The sequence below is a fragment of the Haliaeetus albicilla genome, chromosome 9 (assembly GCF_947461875.1).
Source record: "Haliaeetus albicilla chromosome 9, bHalAlb1.1, whole genome shotgun sequence".
In the NCBI taxonomy this organism is placed as follows: Eukaryota; Metazoa; Chordata; class Aves; order Accipitriformes; family Accipitridae; genus Haliaeetus; species Haliaeetus albicilla.
In genome coordinates this window covers 11,975,934-11,997,722 of record NC_091491.1, presented here as the reverse complement: position 1 = coordinate 11,997,722, position 21,789 = coordinate 11,975,934, and the positions used below count along the sequence as shown (strand labels likewise).

Sequence of the window (21,789 nt, the reverse complement as noted above, 5' to 3'; positions counted from 1 at the left end):
TTTCAAGGCAGGCTATTGTACTATTCAAATAAACCAAAGACAGATAATTAAAATAAGCCTTTCTCTTCCATTTTCTCTTGTGCTCAGGGAGAAGATGCCATTCCACCATGTAACAGCTGGCTTGTTGTACAAAGGCAACTACCTGAACCGCTCACTCTCCGCTGGCAGTGACAGTGAACAGCTAGCGAATATCTCTGTGGAGGAACTGGATGGTGAGCTACATCCTTGCAGTTTTCCAAAGGGAGCTGGGAATGGGGAAAGGCTTGTTTTCACCTTCTCTGTAGCATTGTCATGCAATAACTGGAGGTATTGTTCCGTGAAGCAAGGGGCAAAAGGCAGGTCAGAAGTGAGATGGCTCAGCAGATCAGGGGCAAAGAAAAGGTCCCCGACCAAAGTTATGTTGAGAGCTCTAGACTGACTTTAGCCTCAGATTTTGTCCTTCTGCCTAGAAATAAAGCAGCTTTTTGAAAGAGTAAGGCTGCTTTTTATGGGCAAAACTTTACAAGAGAAAAAGTTAGGCTAATGTCTTTTTATAAAGATGTCTTTAGCCTTTCCTGGGAACCTGCAGAGCTGAATCTGCCTTCCTAGCAAGTCCTCTCATTTGCTTTGTGGCCTTTCAAAAGTGAGATTTCTCTCTGTGTCTCAATATAACAAGATGCACAGAGGTGGCTTGTGGCTTAAGAAGCTGGAAAGAGCTTTAAAATTCCCTTTTCCAGGTCAGTGATTGGGAGCACAGACCAGCCTCAGGCTGGCAAAGGCTATCAGAAAGGTTGTCCACATCTGCTGCTTGTAGGATCCCATAATTTCCTCCTAGAAACTGGTTGCTGCTAATCCCTTCTGCCCCGCAGGCAGGATGTGAGGCCAGGTAGACTCCCAGTCTGGTTTGTGGTGGGAAGCTGTCCTCCACAGGCAATTTGTGGCTCATCAGGGTAATTTCTAAGCAAATTTAATATTGTTGACAGCTGGTCTTTGAGGGCTGTGCAACAAATTGAAGCTCTTGGTTGGCTTCCCAATGGACATTTGGTACAAGCCATGATCATAAGCGGTGGTCTCAACGGAGAACTCGATGAGGAAATGAGCAAGCGAATGGTGCAAGGTGGAAATGGTCCTTCCACAACAGGTTGGAGGCATTTTGGCAAAATAGAAGGCCAACATTTCTGCCCACCCTCCCCCTTTTCACCTGTGCTTTGGTAAATCAGACCTTAGTTTTCAAGCCTTTTCAACTCGGAGCCTTTGGATTTGGTTTTGCGAGCTTTGCATTAACTTAAGTATAAACAGTGTTTTCTGAGTGTTTGTAACTGCTTCTCTTCTTCCCAATGAGTATGTGCTGAATGCAGTTCAGGTGAGAGAGGCAACGTGAGAAACTGCTTTCAGTGCAGCTTAGCTAAGAACCCAGGAACCCAAGGACTGCAGAGGCATCTTCTGGGCTCTTCTCCTGGGTTACAGGAGCTTTCCTGAAGATTTGAGTTGGTGAGCAGAACTGAACTGGCTTAGCTTCTGTGCATCTTATAGGTGACAAATTATGTCGCAAGGTAAAGCTTAGCTGTTGTCCCTATTCAGGATGACAGGGGTTGGCTGAGCAGACAGGGACTTTGGATGAGGTCTTGCAGTTTATTTCAAATGCAGAGAACAAGGGGTTTTCTGCTATGCCTACCCCGATTAGAGCACATCTACTGTAATTGCCTTTGAGATTTACAGACAACTGTCAAAAGCTGATTCAGGTGGCATCAGAGCTGCACCACACTGTCAGGGCTATCCCGTTGCACAAGGGAAACTAGTCCCCTTGATTTGTTCCCCTGCTGTTTGCATGGAAATGGTCGGTAGCTGGAGGTGGGAAGGAAGCCCAGTCTCATTTCCGTCCTTCCCATGTCTCCCTGCTGTCAGCCCGAGCCATGTCAGACAGACTGCAAGCTTCGCAAGCCCTCTCGGCATCGCTTTCCCACCAGCGGCTCCGGGGTGGGAGCAGCAGCTGCAGGAGGCAGCGGAGCACAGCCCCACAGCCAAACCCGCCTTCCCCAAGGAGAAACCAGCACTCAAGAGGCTGTGGATCATCTCCGTTAATTAACGGCAAATGAAGTGAATTAGGTGTAGAGGAGCAGTCTTTTGAGAAGGCAGCCGCCAAGTCGCTGCTAATGCGAGTGCTGCATCCATTTAATGTAGTTGGTGCCCCATTATAACTGTGCTATTGAACTGGAGAGCAGCAGAGTTCATTCATCTCTGTTCACAAAGAGTATCCCCCTCATTCTTCAGGAGAATGGTTAGAGCTCTTTAACTAATCATCCATTTATTCTCTGGCTGTTAAGCACAGGCTTCTTGTTAGAATTTACTTAAATTTTTTTCTGACAGCCTTTTGCTTTACAAACAGCTATTTTCAAGGGCTTTGTGTCTTTGCCATGAAGATATGCCCCAGTTCTTAGCCTAGCAGAGAAGAGCTCAACCTCAGGCCATTTTTTTCCACTTGCAAACACAGAAGTGGTACCAAATTGATTCGTGTCCACTAAAGCCAGAGCAGCATAAGAAGCTGGAGCTACTTTTCTGTATGCCAGCTACCAGAGTACAGCCTAGCCACTGGAAATTATATGTAATATTAGGTCAGCAGTCAGTATCTTACTGTGTTTTGTCACTAATATGAGATCGGTGTCCGGGTGTGTTGGTAATTGGTGAAGGTACTGCTGTTCACTGCCCAAACTCAAACCAGAAATAGTCTTTCTGCCTTTAAGCATAAACTATCTCAGGGTGAGTAACAAAATGTTCTTCCTTGAGAAGTTAATGTCAGTGTATGGGAGCTTTGTGGATATATCAAGCTGTGATAGCTTGATGCCAATAACATATTTGCATTTAATCTCACAGGCTGGGAAAGAGATGCCAAATTCTCCTTGGTTTCTTTTTCAATGAGATTTTGGTCCCGAGGGAGTTCCAGCCTATTGAGAAATTCCAGTCACACATATTAAATTATTAAAGGTTTGAAGCTAGAGAAATCAGTGGGAATTTTCTATAATGCTCCTCTGCGCTCAAGGCTCCAACAAGTGCCTGATCTGTCAGGTTTTTTTCCTGCAGATTTTTTTCCTTCTTTTTTTGCGTCTAGCATTGCATGTGTCAACGCCATTCACTTTGGGAAGGATTTCTGCAAGTGTGGGCTCTGGGATGCTGCAGGGCGAAGGCGCTGCGCAGCACGGCTGGAACGCAGCGTGTCTCCCCTGCACATGCCCGCAGTGAATACCGACAAATACTCCGTGTTTGCAGCCTGCAGGTGGTGGATGAAGGATAATATGGAGATCAGGAAATGAAAAATATTTCTGACTTCAAGTAGCATAAGGGGGAAGGAGTCCAGGTTTTTGGATGAACGTGCACCGTTCAGAGTGGCGCACTTAGGGTGCTGCTCTGCCTCTTCTCTGACTGGTTATTTTTCTCCTATGAAAACTTTTCCGACTTGCATCAGCCATCTGTCGACTTTAACTCCGCTCTGTTTTTTTCCATCCTGCTTTAAATACTATGCTGGCAGCAAGGAAAGAGGCTGAAGAGATAGCAGGTCACTCTGCTGATGGCTTGCCTATTCCTAGCAGCGGTGTTTGCTATTTGCAGTTCTGTAGTAGCGTGAAGGTTTTTAGAAGCTGTCACCGTCACAAAGGGAATTAACTTGCAGAAAGCTATATTAGGCGATACTTAACTTTGTAACATCAAGTAAATGACGAAGTTGAAAGTGGCAGGCCATCCATAACCTGTCTCTTAGGGACCGTGAAGTACAGTGGGGTCTCAGATGGATGTTATTGCCATGTGCCTAGCGGTTTCTATGCATGAGATTATAAGTTAAGGCTGAGAGGAACCGTTTTACATATAGTTTTTGTGGTTATTGTAGGTTGACATCAAATTGTGGCACAGTTTGTGCATACCCTGTGGTTTCCACATGCCTTTTAAAACCAGCTTCTGTCTTCACATTATGAACTGCTAGGAGTATTTTTAATAAAAAATGGTGGATGGAAATCATCATGTCAAGCTTGAGTCATCCACCTCCATAGGCACTATCTAAAGGGTATTGTCAGGAGGTAAAAACACTTCCATAGTAGGAATCTGACAAATATCACCTGAAGGGAGGCACATGCATTATAAGTAGGCTTTGCAAAAAGTGTCTGTGAAATGCATGCTAGTCAGTGCCTTGCAGAGAAAACCCAAATGTGAACCACAGCAGCAGCTATTTGTCCAGAAAGACATGATAAATCCCTACCTGACCCAGATTCCTTTGAAATCAGCAGTGCCTGTGCAGGAAGAAATGTTGCTGCATGGCAGCAGGACAGCTACTGGCATCTGGTGCCTTAGACCACGTAGCCCCTGCCCCAGGTGGGGTCTGTCATATCTACAAGGCTTTTTCTAGGCTGGGAGATTTTGTTGTTGTTGTGGTTGTAGACATCAACCTGGCCGGCTTGATGCAGTCCTTAAGGTTGAGATCCAGAGTGGAAATGCCAGTGCATGGTTTGGCCTGCCTAAACTGGAGATGTCAGCAGAGCAACACATGAAACTGGGGCAAAGCTGCTGGCTGCAGGAGCTTGGGGTGCAGTCGACTTCAAGGCAGGAAACTCGGGACTTCCCACACCAGGCGACTTTTCTATTGTAGATCATACACCATGTTGCAGGACATGCTTTACCTGGGTTCTGCTTCTTCCCAGCAACCTCCTTTCTGTCACCTGCAGAAGCTTTTAACTGGGTCACTCTTTCCTGGGCTCCTGCGTAAAAGTCAACCATGAGCAACTTCAGTGTATACTGAGAAATAGCTCTTGAAATAATTGAAAGGGCATGGTTAAGTGATGCCCCATATGGATTTTAAATTAACAGTTGTCTCCCATATGCCAAGAATGCAGGCAATGCCAAGTGGCTGAAGGTGTGTTGGGGCTGCAGCCGGTTCTGGAGTCCCAGCAGCATGGCGAGATGGTCAGTCGTGGGGCTGGTGGCACGCTGGGTCCCTGCTGGGGGACACACCAGGTAAAATAGTCCCACATTGCAAACACGGCCATGCTATCGTAGCCCTGCCTGTGAAAATAAGGCCAAAATCAGGGGTATTTACCCTCTTATGCATGTCTGATATGATGGTTCTTGGATCTTCTAAGTCCTGGGAAAGGAGGGACCATGGTGCTGCAGAGCACTGTCATTGTGCAGTCTCGTTTGGGGGTTGTTTAGCAGAAACCCTGTGAGCCATGAGGATTGGGGCTGATGCAGATCCTAGTTCACTGTCGTGTTATCAGAAAGGCTTGATAAACAGTCCCTTGCTTGCTGGACAGTCAGGGCTGCTGTGCGACTCCTTGTATCTCTCTCCAGATGTTGATTTTTTTCCATGTCTGCTTGTTTGCTAGCAGAGATTTTTATCCTGCTGATGGGTGCAGAAGGTAAAGGGGCAGGCAGATTCCCTCCAGCCTCAACAGCCAGCTGGCTGCGCCGTGTCGGTGGCTGAGACTGATTATCTTTGCTGTCCCAGGTGTGATCAAACTGTGTTTTGGAGAAGCAATGTGCTCGAGGAGGGAAACCCAGGGGGGAGAGGCATTAGTCACTTGACTGACTCATGTAACAGCAACAGGCTGAGTCTGCTCCACTTGGCTCTTTGTCCATGGGAAGAAAAAAACACTTGGAAAAGTGGAAAGAGAAACAAAGAAGAGTGAGCATCCTGCTGGGAGGAAGGAGTTGCAAGGATATTCTCCTGGGATAGAAGACATAGCAAGGGGGAGCGTGCGCTGGGGTATGGCCACACTGGGATGCTCTGCACGTGGATTTGTGCATGGGTCCCCAAGTCCATGCTTCAGTGTAAGCACTGTGAGCAGCCTGTTAATTAACTGGATGAAACTGTGTAAAGCTCATTTTCTCTTTTGCAGAGTTCTTTTTAAAGAGAGGTTTATCCACAGTGTCTCCACTGTGAGTGATCATGGCTGGAAATTGAATAATTTATGTCTTATATTGGGCTTTAATAGTGTTTCGTGTCTCTGAATATAAAACTGCAGCATCACTATGCAGATTCTTCTGTGGACAGAAGCATCTGTATCTCTGACTTCTGCTGAGCCCCTTCAGCTCATTTTCCAGTTACGTATTTTAATTACAGTGTGGGTTTCCTTGGGACTTGGTATTTTCAGGTATGAAGCAGCCTCCATTTAAAAATTGTAAAAACTGGCACAGTATTAATATTCTGCAGAGTATTATTTTATTGCAAGGTGCACATTTGCTCCAGACAGTGCATGTCTAGTGGAGGAGTGGAGCTGCTGATGGAGAAATCGTGGCTACCTGTCCCAGGCTGTGTGCCAGCTTAGCTCCAGTGAGGTTCAAGGGAATTCACCGAGGGAGAGATTTATAGTTATAATTCACTGTGATCTGCCCCAGCCTCATTAGTGGTCTCCAGATGGCAGCATTGACTGGAGCAGCCAGCAGATGCGAGGCCCCTGCCCCGCTGCAGTGCATCGGGAAGGGCTCAGTTCCCCTGTGCTGCCTTTGGGAAGCTTTCCCCCGTCTTGCACAGAGCAGCAGTGAGGTCCTGTGTGCTGCAGACAAACAGACATCTGTCCATCCAGCCCCGGCATCACTGACCTTTCACTCTTGGCCTCCAGGAAAGCTTTTTTTCACTGAAATTAGTAGCACTTCCTACCACAAACAGGCAATGATAACGTTTGGACACCCAAAGTGGCTGAGCACAGGGAGGTCCGGCTCCTCTGGGTTTCACCAGAGAGGAAGACCGTGTGTTGAGGGTTTTAGCTTCTGCATTGCCTTAGGGACCATTGGGGCTTGAAGATCAGCACTGGGTTTTCTCCAGCGCTAGAGATCCTCAGTAGGAAGGTGGCAGAAAGCTATGGATTGGGGGAAAAACTCCAGAACAGCAAGTATTTCCACCCTCCAACGCTTTCCAGCCCAAGCCCTACACAAGGCGCCGGTACTTTGGCAGTCGATTACCTGGGGGTGCAAATGCTTTTTTGGGTGCAACCTTGGGAAGGGCTTGCAGAGGCTCTGTTCCCCCTGTTCCACACCTCTGCCAAGGGGGGACATGTCACCTGGACTCCCTGCCCCCAAAATACAAGAACAGGCATCAGCATCATCTCCGAGGAAAGAGTCCTTAGAGCAAGAGAGTATAAATAAAATGAGATTGGCTGCCAACAAATTAGAATTACAGGGACACCATCTGGACAACAATTAAAGAGATTGTTTGGACTCCAGCTATGCTGACATAGTTATAGGAACTGGCTGGCGAGCAAGTGAGTTGCTAGTGGTGGATATTCAGATATCCTTGGTCAGAGGCTTGAGGGTTTCTGGCTTATTGTAGTGGAGAAGGAGCCTCTTTCAAGGTGGAAGAAGATGGTTTTGGGGAGAGGGATGCAGATTGTGTCTTCATCCAGCTCCTTCCAAATCTGCTGGTTTTGTCTCTCACTGCAGAGATGCTACCAAGGCCGTGGTGCTCCCTGACATGCCGTGAATTGTGCCGGGCCGATGCTCCTTGCAGCCGTTTCATTTGCTTGCGAGCTGGGCTCTCCGTGGAGGGAGCTGATAACTTGCTGCCTGCGTCGCCTCAGGCCATGGGAATGGAGCACATTCAGATCAAGAGCTACACATGCTTTAGAAGGCATTTAAATCTTGGTGTGACACGTTTATACAAATTTTAATATGGTTTTTTAATTTTTTATGCAAGCTTCTAGGCTGGATCATTAATTTTACAAGCTCCTTCAATCCCTTGCCTTAAAACTCTGGCTTTAGCAAGTCGCTCCTATTCTAGTAAGTGTTGCTGTATGGACCCAGGGGTCTCATCCTTACCTTCTACCTTATCGCTCTGCAAATGTACTCCCTAGGCAGTGGCTTTTAGCTGTGCGTGGGAGGATAGGGGCCAGGGTAGGGTCACTGCAGCCCAGACCCATAAGGACATGGCACACACCCTGGGATTGGAAGCACAGGAGACTAAATGATTCCGTCTCCTCCATTTTCCAGATGAAGGCACAGGAGACCTGTGGATAAAGCAGGGCATTGTGTGTTGTACACTGCACATCCAGCCAGGTAGTCACCTCCGAGCACACCTTTCCGTGCTGGTCCATCTCCCAGTGAGCTCGTTTGGGATGTGGTCAACCTGTCCAGAACATCTTTCCCTGGCAAAGGGGGACATCAATTTCTGACCCAGGTCTGTGGCTTTTGGGGCTGAGCAGGGTTGGCAGTGCCATGGGAACAGAGATTTTTGGCTGAAGCAGCCTGGGAACATCTTCCCCACTCCAGAAATGGAGGTGATGGTGCTTCTTTTTTGAATCAGGTGGGAAACATCTCAGCTGTCTGGCTCCTTCCCAAGCCGCAGGGCCGGGGCACTGGGGAAACCTCAGCTCTGCGGAAGCCACAGCAGTTCTGGAGAGTCAAGCAGTTGGTCTCCAGCTGAAATTACTGTGATAAGGCATTTCTTCTCATTTAACTGTACAGACAGAGGCACGAACCTGGACTCCAGCCTGGGTTTAAGCTGCATCAGACATCCCCTCTGTGGTGCTGAGTAAATGGCTTGCTATTTGTTTCATTTCCTGGGGCCTCCTTATCGGCACTGGGCTCAGGGGCTGATGCATGGCTTGAAAAAGGCCCAGACAAGCTGCCATTAGAGCGAGTCGGAAGATGAATGGCTCAGCGTGCCGGTGAATCCCAGCAAGTGGACCTGGCGTGGATGGTTGCAAAACACAGGAGCAGGATGGACCTGAGGGTCTCGTGAGTGCTGCCAGGTCTCCAGTCACGCAGTGTCTTATACTTAGTCAGCATTAGGCTTCATAGGTCCTTCCTTTCATTACCATGATTTTACATACTTAAGGATTTGGAGGTTATCGTGATGCTTTGCGTCCTGTGCACGTGCCCTTTTTGTGGTCATGATGCTGTGAACTGTCAGGTGTCCCTTTGAGTTGTGGAGACTGATATTTTAGCCAGGCTGTGTTAGTTCACTGTGTCTTTCAGCACATCAGCTTTGATCAAGTCATAAGAAACGTGAATCAATTCCCTTGCCTCTATCAGAGCAGCCACCTCACCAAAGCGCAAACATCTGCAAAAAGCCTCTGTTCTGCACTGCATCTATGTGCTCTATATAGAGGATCATTCAGAAATAGGTTTGCCCCCTAAATAATGAGGTTTAGGAGTTAGATGTAGATGCAGAAAAGCAAGAGTCCCGATATCTATTTGTAGTTCTTCACTGGGATGTTTTTGCCATCACTGATCTTTTTGCGCCTCAGTTTACCTAGCAGCAGCGATACTTGTGAAGGGGGAGGAGAGCAGTACATCCACCACTGCTTGGGGTGCTGCAAGACCTCTGGGTCAAGCACCATCTGTGGCTCTTGTTCCCCATGGCTTTGCTTTAACTCCCCAGTTCCTGTCCCGCTCTGCCTGTGGTCACAAACGAGCCTGGTGGTGACACCGGGGGTGCTGGCACAGGAGGATACTGTCTTGGCACGATGCTGCTGCTGCAAAAATGACGGGGAGAAAAACTCAGGGATCCAGAGGGGGTTTCACCTGGCTCTTTTGAACATATTTTTTTCGAATGCCATTCAAAGCAATGTGATGTCAAGGTTAGTGCTCCTGGCTTTGGTTCGGCTGTTGGGGCATCTGCTCGGCAGTACCAGGTAGCATCCCGGTCCCGCTGTGCTCGTCGGCAGCAGCCATCACCCGCAGCTGCTCTTCATGAGCCTGCTCTGCCGTGCTCTGCTGACAGTGTTTGTGGTCCCTGTCCTCTTGTCCCTGCTTATGAGAAAGTGCATTTATCTTCCTGAGGATGAGGCCAGTGGCTTGGCAGTGCGAGAAGTTGCCTACCAGGGTGCAAGTCCAGATGAGGGAGGCAGACAACAGTAATGCCGGGAATTAAACAAATAGACCTGGCCGCCCTCCCCCTCTGGCTGGAAATCTTTGTTTCCCAGTTTCCCTTGCCCAGTTGTGGGTCCTGAGACGATCTCAGCCCTAACTGAGATGAGGAATAGGTGCAAAGGCCGGGCTTATTAAATGAGCTCTGCAAGGATGCTCCCTCCCAGGATTTGCACTGGGCAGTTTCCCAAAAAGTCGGAGCTGGGGAAGGCAGAAGGAGAGGAGGGGCAGCAGGGGAGGAACGGGGGGCTGGCTGTACCGCAGTGGGACGGGGCAGGATGGGTTCTGGGTGGGAGGCAGCGGTGGGGGTGGAGGGCAGAGTTTGGAGCCAGAGAGGAGGCAAGAGGATGGGCAGCTGCATTCAGTGCTGGATTTGTTGTTCCCGGAGCTAAATGAGCTGGCAGCCAGACCCATGTGCAGCAGTCATCAGCTTTCGCAGGACCCTGTAGCCACAGCCACCAGCCAGATGGGTACAGGGGGACAGAGCAGGAGCCCAGCGGGGAAGCGCTGCTTTTTCAGCTTGGCTGGCTTTGGCGACATCAAAAAGGATCAGAACAAACCCTTTGAAGTCAGACTTAGCTCCTGCCTGCCTGTGAAAACAAAGGGGTGCAAATCTCCCAGGGTGACTGTGATGCTCTGAGGAGGTGGGTGCTGCTCAGGACCACAGCGAGCTTCGCTAGTGAGGGCCGTGCAGGTACAGCGATGCTCCTGGGCACGCTGGTCAGGCACAGCAAGAGCTCAACCACCTTTGCTTCTCTGCTTTGACACTTGATGTCAGGGATGTGTCCAGGAGCACAGGGCGTGCAGCAAAGCTCACCGGAGCCAGGCAGAGTGGTAGTTCATAAAATGCTTTGTGGGCCTTCGGTGCTGTAGCAGTCACTGCAGTGGAGGGTGCTTGGGCTGTAATCACTGCAGTTCCTAAGGCTGATGCCTATCTGGCTCAGATTATTCACTCTCCAAATAAAATGAGTTAAAACTATGCTGGATTTTTTTGCAGGCTAAGGCCAGCCCAAGGTCCTGCACCTCCCACGTCACTGGGTGATGCTGCTCCATGCAGGGCTGTGCTCCTGGTGCAGCAGAGAGCGCTCAGCCAGGGGGCTCTCTGGGGGCACTGCAGTCCTTGCACCATGTGGGTTTGTGGAGGATGAGCTGAGCCAGGACCTTGCTGTCTGACTTGGTCTCCCATTCATCTCCACACTGAATGACTGTTGTGCCCTGGATCCAGCTGAGAGGACCAAAAGAGAAGGATTGTGGTGGTGCTGTTGGGACCAGCAGTAGGACCCGTGGGAACGTCACACGAAGCAATACTTAAAATGAGTTGTGACAGGAGATCATGGACCTCAGTGTCCTCGGGGACTGGGTACGCAAAGTCCTGGCACCATTAAACAGAGGGAAAAGTAGATAGGATCAAACATCCCTCTGGAATTTGAATGGGTTTGGCAAGCAGTGAGTTGCTCAGTCCCATGCCGTGTCCTGCCTGGAGCTGAGGTGTTGCAGGCAGCACTGAGACCCTTTGCAGCAACAACCATGAGACAAGTAAGAGCAAGAAAAATAACTTTCAGAAATGTTAGCATTTGGAATTTTCAAACTTTAGTATTGCAGAATAGCACAAAGTCTTTCTTAAAATGTTTCCTTTATTCTGATAAGAATTCTGTAAAAAAAAATATTAAAAACCCCAAAGCCTTGATAGTGAAAGATATTTATGGCTCATGTTCCTGAATGCACATCATTAGGATGTCATTTAAGAAAATTCCCTTTTTCTAAACAAGCCATTAGAATACAAGCCTGTTAGCAACATGTGGGATGAGGCAGTATTTTGTATTTTAGGATTATTCTTTTGGGCAATTTCTATTTAATTTGCTAGGAAACACAAATGTCATTACTTTTCTTTCACCTAAATCTAATCCAAGGCATGAGATTTTGTGAATAAGTTTGGATGGGGAGGGGGAAGAAATATGGCTGTGTAACTGATTATAATTGTTATTACTTCCTGAAGGTAAGAAAGATTTGAAGCGTTTTTTTTCCTCAGCAATTCTTGATGTTTGCACATAAGGAGTAAATTGTGCTTTGCAGGGACACAGTAATTTCTGCCTTTGAAATGTGAAACTGTGTTTGCCAATGTGTCTGGTGTATGAAATGTCCATCACAAGTACTTAAATGTAGCTTGTCACCGCTTTGTAAATTTGATTTCAGTGTTGCAGAAGGGAAAATGAGAAAATAGAGAGAGAGTTGGAGGATATCACCGAAACTATGTTCTCTCCTCCTTCACCCCTCAGGGAGGTGGACGTGCAATGGGCTCAGGTTTCCCTCTATAAAAGCACCAGAGGTAACGCTGTCCCTGGTTGCACAGGCTGTAGGAAATGAGTCTGTACCTCTGGGGCTGGCAGTGAGACAGCCCTAGGACCAGCACTGCCTCCCAAACTCAGCTGTGCAAATATGGGATTTTTCAGTTCACCAGCAGCTTAAAAAAAAAAAAAAAAAAGAGCAAGAGGAAATGTAGGGAATTCCATTTCAGTTTGAGACAAATCAGCACATTTTTATTTTTGCATTTTTTTTCCATGAATTGGAAGCTGGGAAAAAATCTCATCTGTACCAAAACAAAGTGTTTCATTTAGAGTTTGAGCTTTTTAACTTCTGTTCTGAAGGTGTGGCAAACTTGTAGATTTTGGCTCACCAGGTCACGTGCTTACATTAAAAGAGTCAAAACATTTTATTTCAGCAGGAGCCTGGACAGGGAGCTTGTGCAGCTGCTGTGAGCTAATGAAGTGTTTCAGAGAGGCAGAATCTGTGCTTTCTGTGAAAGCACTTCAGGAGACAAATTGTCCTGTGCTGTTTCTTCTCCAGCCAAGGCAACAGCAAGGTGCCGTGGTGGGGTGAGAAGGAGGTTTGGGCAGGGACCTGCAGGGATCCCTCCCATCCTGACCAAGTGGCAGAGGATCCCCAAAACTGGTGGCCTCATGGCTGAGTCACCTTGAGACTTTGTGTCCTTGGGGACACAAAGGCTGCTCCTTCAGTGCTGCCCTCCTACAAGTGGTCTCTCAAGTGCTTTAATTGCTTTGTTGACGGGCTCCTGTGAGCTGAGCTTGGTCTGCTGGTGAGCCCGTGGGGAACGGGCGTTTCAGCCGAGAGGTGCTTCTGAGCAGTAAAAATACACAAGGTTTAGTTTGGATTGAGATGCAAAAAGAAGGCACACTTTCCCCCCGTCCACCCCATTTTGGGTCTGTTTAAGGGGTTAGGTAGCTAATGACTTCTTCAGAGTTCATTCCAGTTGCCTTCCAGGCTCATTTCTCAATAGCTTTATTTTGCTATATTCCCTGTCTTCTTTTTTCTCTTGCTTTCATTTTTCACAATAAAGGGTGGAATATATGAGCCGAGGAAATGGAAGCAAAGCAAATAAAGAGGCTGGTTAAATACAAGGCTCTGGAGGGAGGCTCTGGCTGGCCTCAGGCTTTCCTGCTGTCCTGCACTGAGGTCCAGTATTTTCTGCCTGCCCTTTTATTTTGCTCTGATAATAGCAAACAGGAGACGTGCTCAGGTTTCTGTAACTCCTATTGATAAGGGTAAGGCTTATGTGTCCTTCTAGGGGGAGGTCACATAATAAAAATGCAGAAGGATATTTGGTTAGGCAAGCAGCCTCTCACTTAAAAAGCTGTTTATCGTTAGCTCTTCTGTGTTTTTAGAGAGGGTTTTTTTGAGCAAGTGATTGGAGGAATTTTTCTGCAGGTTAAGTTTGCTGACTTCTGTGTAACAGTGCAGCAAGTCAAGGCTTTTGGCTGGATTACATGAGCCCGATGGACACCTTGAGCGTGTTGCTATGGCATGAAAGGAGTTTTGCTGTGGGAAAGTGCTGACTATGTAATGCACTGGGTGATGTCTCTGGTGGTGTTTATTTGCAGTAACAGAGGCCTGAAGCTGCTGTTTTCAGGTATTTTGTGCAGTTGTGCCTTCTGACACTTTCCAGGGTGCTTTGTAGCACACAACAAATTCAGGGTTGGAACCACAGTGCTAAGTCCTAGCAAATAAAAAGCTCTTCTGATAGCTTGTTGACCTTGGCAGCATGTGTTTCTCCATCAGAACAATGTTTAAAGCTAAACATTGCACATCCCTGAATTTCCTAATTGCTTGGCTGCATGGAGAAGCCGCCCATTAAGTGTTTCTTGAGAGGCAGAAGGGTTGATGTCCTCCTCCTCCTTGCTTAGCCAACGGAAGAGCTGCTTTCAGCTTGGAAAGGGGCTTGTCTTCAAAGCAAAACGTGCTTATCTTGCAAATGTGAAATTCTGATCCCATTGATAGAAGGAGCACAATTCCCATTGACAGAGCTGGGCTTTCACTCTCTGTAGCTGAAAAAAATCGGATAACTGGCTAATCTGCTTAGTGTCTATTTCTCTTTCTAACAGAAAGCTTTTTAGTAGCAACTCCTAGAGAAAGTTTCATTCTTGCAGCCTGAGTTTCAGCTTCCCTAACTTAGTGCTAAAAGACTCGTCATGGCATGCTTTCTGGGATGTAGCTGCATGTGTCCATCTGTGCACATAAGCACAGGTAATATTGACATCTCTTATCTACTGGCTGGTAAGGATATGTCAGTTCTTGACGGCACAAAACCAGTCCCATCCCAGTCTGTAATGCACCTCAGCAAGCCTACCTGTGAGAATGGGCTGGCCCAAGGCTGCTGTATGTGTGTTTAGGCCGAGAATTGATGATGGAAAAGAAAGAGGCTCTTTTGAACCTTAGTCCTTTGGGTAATTACCAGTATGATAATTTATGTGGTTCATTAGTAATCAACTTTCTGCATTCCCACTTAACCTCTTCCAGCTCTTGTTCATGAGGCCTCTGAGGCTTTGATGGGATGGGAGCAAAACAAATTAAAAGAAGGGACTAAAAAGAGAAACTCTGAGGCAAGAAGGCTATGAACCTGTCTGTTTTAGCTCTAAAAGGGATTAAACAAATTAGTTTGACATTTTCTTCCCACCCATGCAGGGAGGCACTTTCTATGCCTCCATCGTGGCCTCAGTTTTGCTTTGGCTGATGGTGGTTTCAGACACTCCATGACATGGGTGGGAGCAGGACCAGCTCTGGGCAGCCAGAGGACTAACACAGACCTTATGCAAAAGGGAGGGAGAAACCCTGGTGTGGTTCACAGCTCTGGGCACAGGTGACAATTCATTTCCTCACCTGGAGAGCTCGTTGAGGCTTCTCTAACCCCTGATCTTCTGTTGTCCATGGGGACAGATAGGCATTTCCAAAGGACGACCCTTGGGAGTTACCAGGGAGTGAGTCAGCCTGTTTAGCTCTTTACAGTAGCTGTTGAGAGACCCTGATCTTCAACTTAAGTTGGAAGTTATGTGGGAAAATGCTGGACAGCTGTGACAAGCTTTTATGGACGTCGGCTTAGGGACTTGTGTAGGAATCTTCAAGCCATAAATACTTGGTGAGTGCTGCAGTGACTTTTTAATTTTAGTGGAAAAAACAGAATGTGGCAGCCAGAAAAAAAAATGATACAAAAATAGTAGTAGCCCTTTTTGGAAGAGGAAATGATATTCCACTAAGAACAGCAACCCCGATTAAATGGGAGCCTTTAAAGAAATGAATAGCTAATTATCTAGATAAGGATGAGGCAGACTTTTGCACATGAAAAACAGATTTATTGGGGAACTTTTATCTATGTACATATGTCCAAGATGATTTATTTTCTTGCCACAAGCCCCAAATTGTCTGTGCTTTGTAAATATTGTGGTTGATGGCTGTAAAGATTTCAGATGAGATCAAGTTGGAAAGAGTCATATGGTCAACCGCAGTCACCAGAGTTGGAGAATTTCATTAACGGCTCCAGCAGCTGAGGAGGTTTTGGGGGCATGGGCAGGCACATTGCAGCCCTTGTTTTAAATAACCACTGGCGTGTGAAGGCAAGGGAGCCCTCCCCCCTACAAGGCCCCGTTGTGCTTGGCGGCCTGGCGTGACTGTTGGAACAAAATATTTTTAAAAGCAGATTTGTGTTACAACTTAACACAACTGTGCAAGATGGACAATATATTAATTTTCTAACTGGGATGTGGGAAATGGCTCACGGATTTGCTGCTGTCAAGTGCTGACATGACTGTAATGTCTTTGTCTGTGCTTGCATTGCACAGGGTGGGCATGGGTGTCCTGCACTGTCACAGGGCTCCCTGCACCCCTGGGGTGCCCCTCCCTGCTGTCACCTCTTCTAATATGAATTTTCATAAGTTTTTCACATCTCCAAATCACTTATGTTTTGACATTAATAAGAATAGCAAAGAGTTTGGAGAAAGTAGTTTTGGCATCCACTGTATTTAATTTGCACAAACTTTCACGTGGAGTTTAATTTAGACTGATGAGAGAGGCAGTTTTATGAGTATAAAACTCCATTAATTACAGATCCTGTCTTAATTATAAATGGCTCTATTTTAAAGTGAGTTTTACAACCAAAATTAAGACTTGGAGCAGTTCAATCAATACAAACATCAATTAGACCTGACTTTGTACTCCAATTAATTTATAAAGCTTCCCAATGAAGTGTAAAAAGTGTGCCACTTTGTACTCCTCTTTCTGCCATTCCCAGGCATCAGGAGGTCTCTGTGGTTTCATTAGCAGCCTCCTAATGGTAAGCATGGATGGAATACCAAACCTCCTGATGGTCTGCTTTTTCCCAAATAAACCAACAGAGTTAACTGCTAAAATGGCCGAACCTGGCACAAGCAAAGGGGAAAATAGATACTCTTGCAAGTGCTCAAATTATACGTGTTTTGTTCATTTGGCTGTGGTGCAGTGAAGTCTGGGGTCCTGCTGTGGAAAGCCCTGTCCCACCAGACCATGGCTGCTCCAAGGAGCTCCAGGAGGCCCCAGGGTAGGACATGGTCACTTGTCACAAATATGAACCTATTTAAGCCCTATTCAGGATTAGTGTCATCATCCTGATTTTACAAGACGGGTAGAGGTATGGTACAGTTCATTTCTCTGCACTGTCTTTTCAACAGCTTTGCTCACTTGGAGTATTGGGGGTGGTTGTGGTTTAAGCCCAGCCGAGGCCGCTCCCTCACTCCGCTCCCCTCCCCGGCCCCAGTGGGATGGGGAGGAGAAAATACAAAGAAGACCTTGTGGGTCAAGACAAGGACAGGGGGGGATCACTCACTAGTTAAGCTCACGGGCAAAAAAACCAGAATCCACTTGGGCGAAGAAAACCAAAATCAATTTAATTTACTACCAATCAAATCAGAGCAGGATAATGAGAAATAAAACCAAATCTTAAAAACACCTTCCCCCCTCCCCTCCCTCCTTCCCAGCTCAACTCCGCTCCCAGTTTTCTCTCCCTCCTCCCTTCCAGCGGTGCAGGAGGACGGGGAATGGGGGTTGGGGTCAGTTCATCACACCTTGTCTCTGCCGCTCCTTCCTCCTCAGGGGCAGGACTCCTCACACTCTTTCCCTGCTCCAGCATGGGGTCCCTCCCACGGGAGACAGTCCTCCACGAACTTCTCCAACGTGAGTCCTTCCCACGGGATGCAGTTCTTCACAAACTGCTCCAGCATGGGTCCCTTCCATGGGCTGCAGTCCTTCAGGCACAGACTGCTCCAACACGGGCTTTTCCATGGAGTCACGGCCATCTTTGGGGACATCCCCCTCCTCCAGTGTGGGCTCCTCCCTGGGCTGCAGGTGGGTGTCTGCTCCCCCGCTCCCCTCCATGGGCTGGGGGGGGGGGGACAGCCTGCCGTCTCACTGGGGCTGCAGGGGCACCCCCTCCTCTGGCGCACCTCCTCCTCCTCCTCCTTCACTGACCTCAGTATCTGCAGAGGGGTTCCTCTCACATTCCAATCCCACTACTCGCTGCAAGTTCCCCTTCTTAAATCTGTTATCCCAGAGGTGCTACCACCATCGCTGATGGGCTCGGCCTGGGCCAGAGGCAGGTCTGACTTGGAGCCGGGGAAGCTTCTAGCAGCTTCTCACAGGAGCCACCCCTGCAGCCCCCACCCTGCTACGAAAACCCCACCACACAACCCCAAAACAGATGTTGTAGCTGCTGACTCCGGAGACACGTGTCCTTTACAACCCTAGTCAGGAGCTGAGGATCCAGCCCAGCTGAGGAGTCAGGATCTGCTCCTGGTGATGTAGCATTGGTTCCTTGAATCCCTGCTAGCATCCTCACTTCGTGCTACAGATGGTGGTGAGCTCATCTAGAATGAGAGTGCATAAAACAAGCTTTTTCTCCCCACCAGCGGGTGAGATGAAAGGACCTGAGGACTCCCATGGGGAACCCAAGCATTAACAGATGAAGTAAAATATCTTGTTGCTTTTAAACTGAGTGCGGGTCATCTACATGCTGCTGGGAAATAACAAATCTCGACTCCTGGAGAGCCATCTGGGCATCCTCCTCCCTTGAGCAGAAGGATGCCATTCACCTGGGTGTGGATGCCACATGCGCGGTCTTAGGAAGAGTTAAATTTGTAATGTAGGACTTAGGAAGCCATGGAGCTCTCTGTGAGCTTTAGACTGCTCCCAGGTGTCTTCTCCCACAGCTCCTCGGGGCAGAGACTCTGCCTTTCCATCCACTGGTACAGCAACTACCACGTGGGACCCCAGCCCTCTTGGATCTGCAGTAAAACAAACAAGAAACTATAATTTGACCATGCATAAGTCCATGTAGGAAGTGGGGAAGGGATGGAGTGAGGTGTTAGCATAGTTTTTATTTCATTTCTGCTGAAACTGCGTGTTTTAGTAAAGCCAAGCTCTGGGCTGTGTAACTGTTTGAAGTTAGGAACCCAAAAGCAAGCAACAGGCAGGCAAACAAAGCGAAAACCTGCTCTGAATTATCATAAGCCTTTTTTGTTGTTTTAAACCCTTTCAAGCAGAGCCATTTGTACTGGAGCAAATTCTCCCAAGATATTTTTAGACGATATGAGCAGAAAAATATTACTCCATAGCAAGCTGTTTACAAATCTGCTAACCTTGTTTAGCGCTAGTAAAATTCTCAGCTTGGTGTGCTGCAGAGCACGCTAATTACTTCACAGAAATTACGCAATGATGTCTTTCCAAAGTCATATACATTGGCTTGGCCCTGCAGCTGGGCCCATATACAGCATTTTATATAATTAAGTGTGAACGTTTCTGCAGCTTTTCCATTAGAACAGGGAGAGCAAGGCAGGAAAGAGGCAGACCCTGCCAATTACTAGCTGATCTCCATCCTCTCCTTGTTTCCGTAATGGGGCCATTCTGCAAATGGTGAGTCCGGCCGTTATCAGCTGATTTGAATAGCATCGGGGGCACCGCTGGCCAAGCTGCTGCTTCCACCTGCATTCCCCATCGCGTCTTGGATGCATAAACGCATGTAGCAGGGTGGTATTCAGATGCTAAGGTAATTTGGCATATGAATACCTTGAAGATTGGTATGGACTCCTGTGGATAGGAGATCCCAGTCCCTCCCAGTAGACCTCACTGGCTTGTCCCTCTCAGGGGTTTTGGGTATGGGGATGCAACCAAGCTCCTAGCCCTGGTGACCTACTCACGGTGATCTTGGGGAAGCTTCGGTTGACATGGGAGCTGCTTCCAGTACTGTTGATGACTGCAATGAGGTGGTGTGGGATTTCCACCATGAATATTTAGGGTCTTGGTTTGGGGGGCCTGGAGGTTTATTTTCTTCTACTGAGAAGGGCTCAGCAACAGACTGATGATCTTCTGAAGGGTTTGGTGGAAGCTCAGTGTTTCTGATGACTGCTGAGTATTTAACAAAGGTTGAATGGGCCAAGCTGGAAGGACAGATTAGATGAAGCAGGTTGTGTGATAGCTAGACAAAGGCTTTTCAGCCTGAACACAGCTGAGGATATGGTAAATCTATGTCTGTAAAGTGGGTGAATGGTGTGGAGAATGGGAACAGTTGTTTGCTGTCTGTTCCAAAACGAGCTGGAAAATGTCAGATGGAAGTTGGAGGAGGTGTTTCAGAAGAAAAGAAAGTGGATCATCATATATTGCATGGTTAAACCATGGAACTCCTTGCTACAGGACAAACAAAAGTAAATGTGATCATAAAAGGAACTGGAAAAATTTGTGGAAGTCTTGGAACTGTTTGAAGATGGGCCCTTGGCTAAGCATCAGATCTACTCTGGGCTGTTATCACTCATAGGCATGGACACACAACTGCTGCTGGTAGGCGGAGATATGTAGTTGTCCCTTGGTCAGTTTGAGCATTTCACGTCCTCCTTAGTACACTTCCTTGGGAAGATATGAACTCAGCTTGACAAGCACTGCCCTATGTGAGTTTCATCCAGGCTTTGGGTGAGCATAGGGCTTATGTGACCTCTTGAGAGCCCTTCCAGTTTCTTGCTGGGATTTGTGTAGTACTGCATATGTGATGAACCAGATGGGAGGGAATAGAAGCGGGAAAGCAGCTGATGTGCTACAGCAATAAACTAGCTGACCTGCTTGGGTTTTTTTCTTCTTTTTTGCTCTTCTGCACTGTTGCTTAAATACACTAGAAGAGAATCTCAGATGGAGATGAAGAACAAGTAGCTGTCTTTATCCTTCCCCCACCTCCTGGGTCGCATTGTGTGGTTGTGAAGCAGCAGTCCTCTGTGTCCAGGATCCTCCAGCGTGCTCGTGCTGGGACACAGTTCCCCTCCACAGGCAGCTGGCACACGGGATACAGCCTATGGAAGGAACACAGCTGGGATTTCCCTCCTCCTTGTTATCCTTGGCCACTGTGAAATCCCCTGGAGCTATTGGCAACCTGCATAACTTGCAGCAGCTTTCCTAATAGCTCTGGTGATGTTGTTTTAGTGTAGTAATGTCTCCAAGATAACAGTCAGATTTTGTCCAGCGCAGCGGGCTCAGCTGGAGAGGGATGCAAGGAGTCTCTGCAAGCAGAAGCTGCATCACAGCTTGGGACACCAAACCAGCAGCATGTTTTCTGTTTCAAGAGAGAAGCTGCTTTCATGGGAGATGGGTGGGAATATAGCAGAAACTACCCCCCTAACTTTTAAAAACCTTATCTTCTCTGAACTGACTTAGAACCATTGCTCCCTTGTCACTGCTTTCCTAGCAAGAAGCTTCCGTGGTCCTCTCTCTCCTAAGGTGTTTTCATAGCAAACTTCTGAATTAAGCTGTGCAGGTGTTGGAACAGGCTCCTTGAGCTGTCCCCTCCCAGGGCAGAGCAGTTGCACACCTCTGGAAGAGCCCAGAGCAGGTAACCAGAGGGCCGTGTTTTTGAGCCTGCCCCGTTGTTCAGTTTAGGGAGTTGTGTGGCGGTTGCATTAGAAAAGGGATTAGTGCTGGATCCTTTTTTTTCCTGCAGTTGGTTTCTTCGTGCTGGGAATCTAGACTAGGGACTAGGTTTATTTGAATTTAATTATGCATTTAATGGCAAAGCTGCCAAGAGCTGTCAGGTGTTTTTTTTCTTTATTATATTTCTTATGAATCTAAATAGATTAATATTTGCAAGAAATACTTCCAGAGTAATTTTATCAAACAACTTCATTATTGCCATGGGAAATTCAATGCAATTTTAATCTGGGACCAGTTCCACTTTGCAGTCTAGCTAGACTATGAGTTTTAGAGGTAGGCACCGTTTAAGTATGGTGTCTGTGGTGAATATTGTGTATGTATATTGTGATGATATATTGAGCCTGCTGCTGCAACTCTGCACATACTACCTAAGTGTCTATGCTGATGTCTTGTGTTTGTAGTTAATTAATTAATAGTTGAGGATAATGAATAAAATCCTCTCTTTGCTGTGTTACACCATTAAAAATGAGACAGGCAGTGCATACAGGTATGCAATATAGTGACAGCAGCTGATGAGGACGAGCTACGCGAGAGCTGCAGCTACGTCAGCCCCTCCTTTATTAAAACTTTAGCAGTGAGTTGCTCCCCCCTCAGCAGCCTGAGACAGCAAATGAAGTATGCACATAGCGGACCTGCGTGGCAGTCCTCAAAGCCTGCTGTCAGACTGATTACTTCAAGTGCATT

The 21,789-nt window shown here is 47.4% G+C and overlaps 1 protein-coding gene across 7 annotated transcripts in view; it reads left to right on the top strand.

Annotated features, from left to right (window-relative positions):
- Positions 1–21,789, top strand: part of CALN1 (calneuron 1) — a 129,801-nt gene that overhangs the window by 14,335 nt on the left and 93,677 nt on the right. For all 7 annotated transcript variants that reach the window (XR_011326098.1, XR_011326097.1, XM_069791504.1 and 4 more), the window contains exon 2: positions 88–212. Coding sequence is in view for 5 of the 7 variants with exons in the window: in XM_069791504.1 (XP_069647605.1) it covers positions 95–212 (118 nt within the window). In the remaining 2 variants the exon portion in view is untranslated. The remainder of the gene's footprint in view (positions 1–87; positions 213–21,789) is intronic.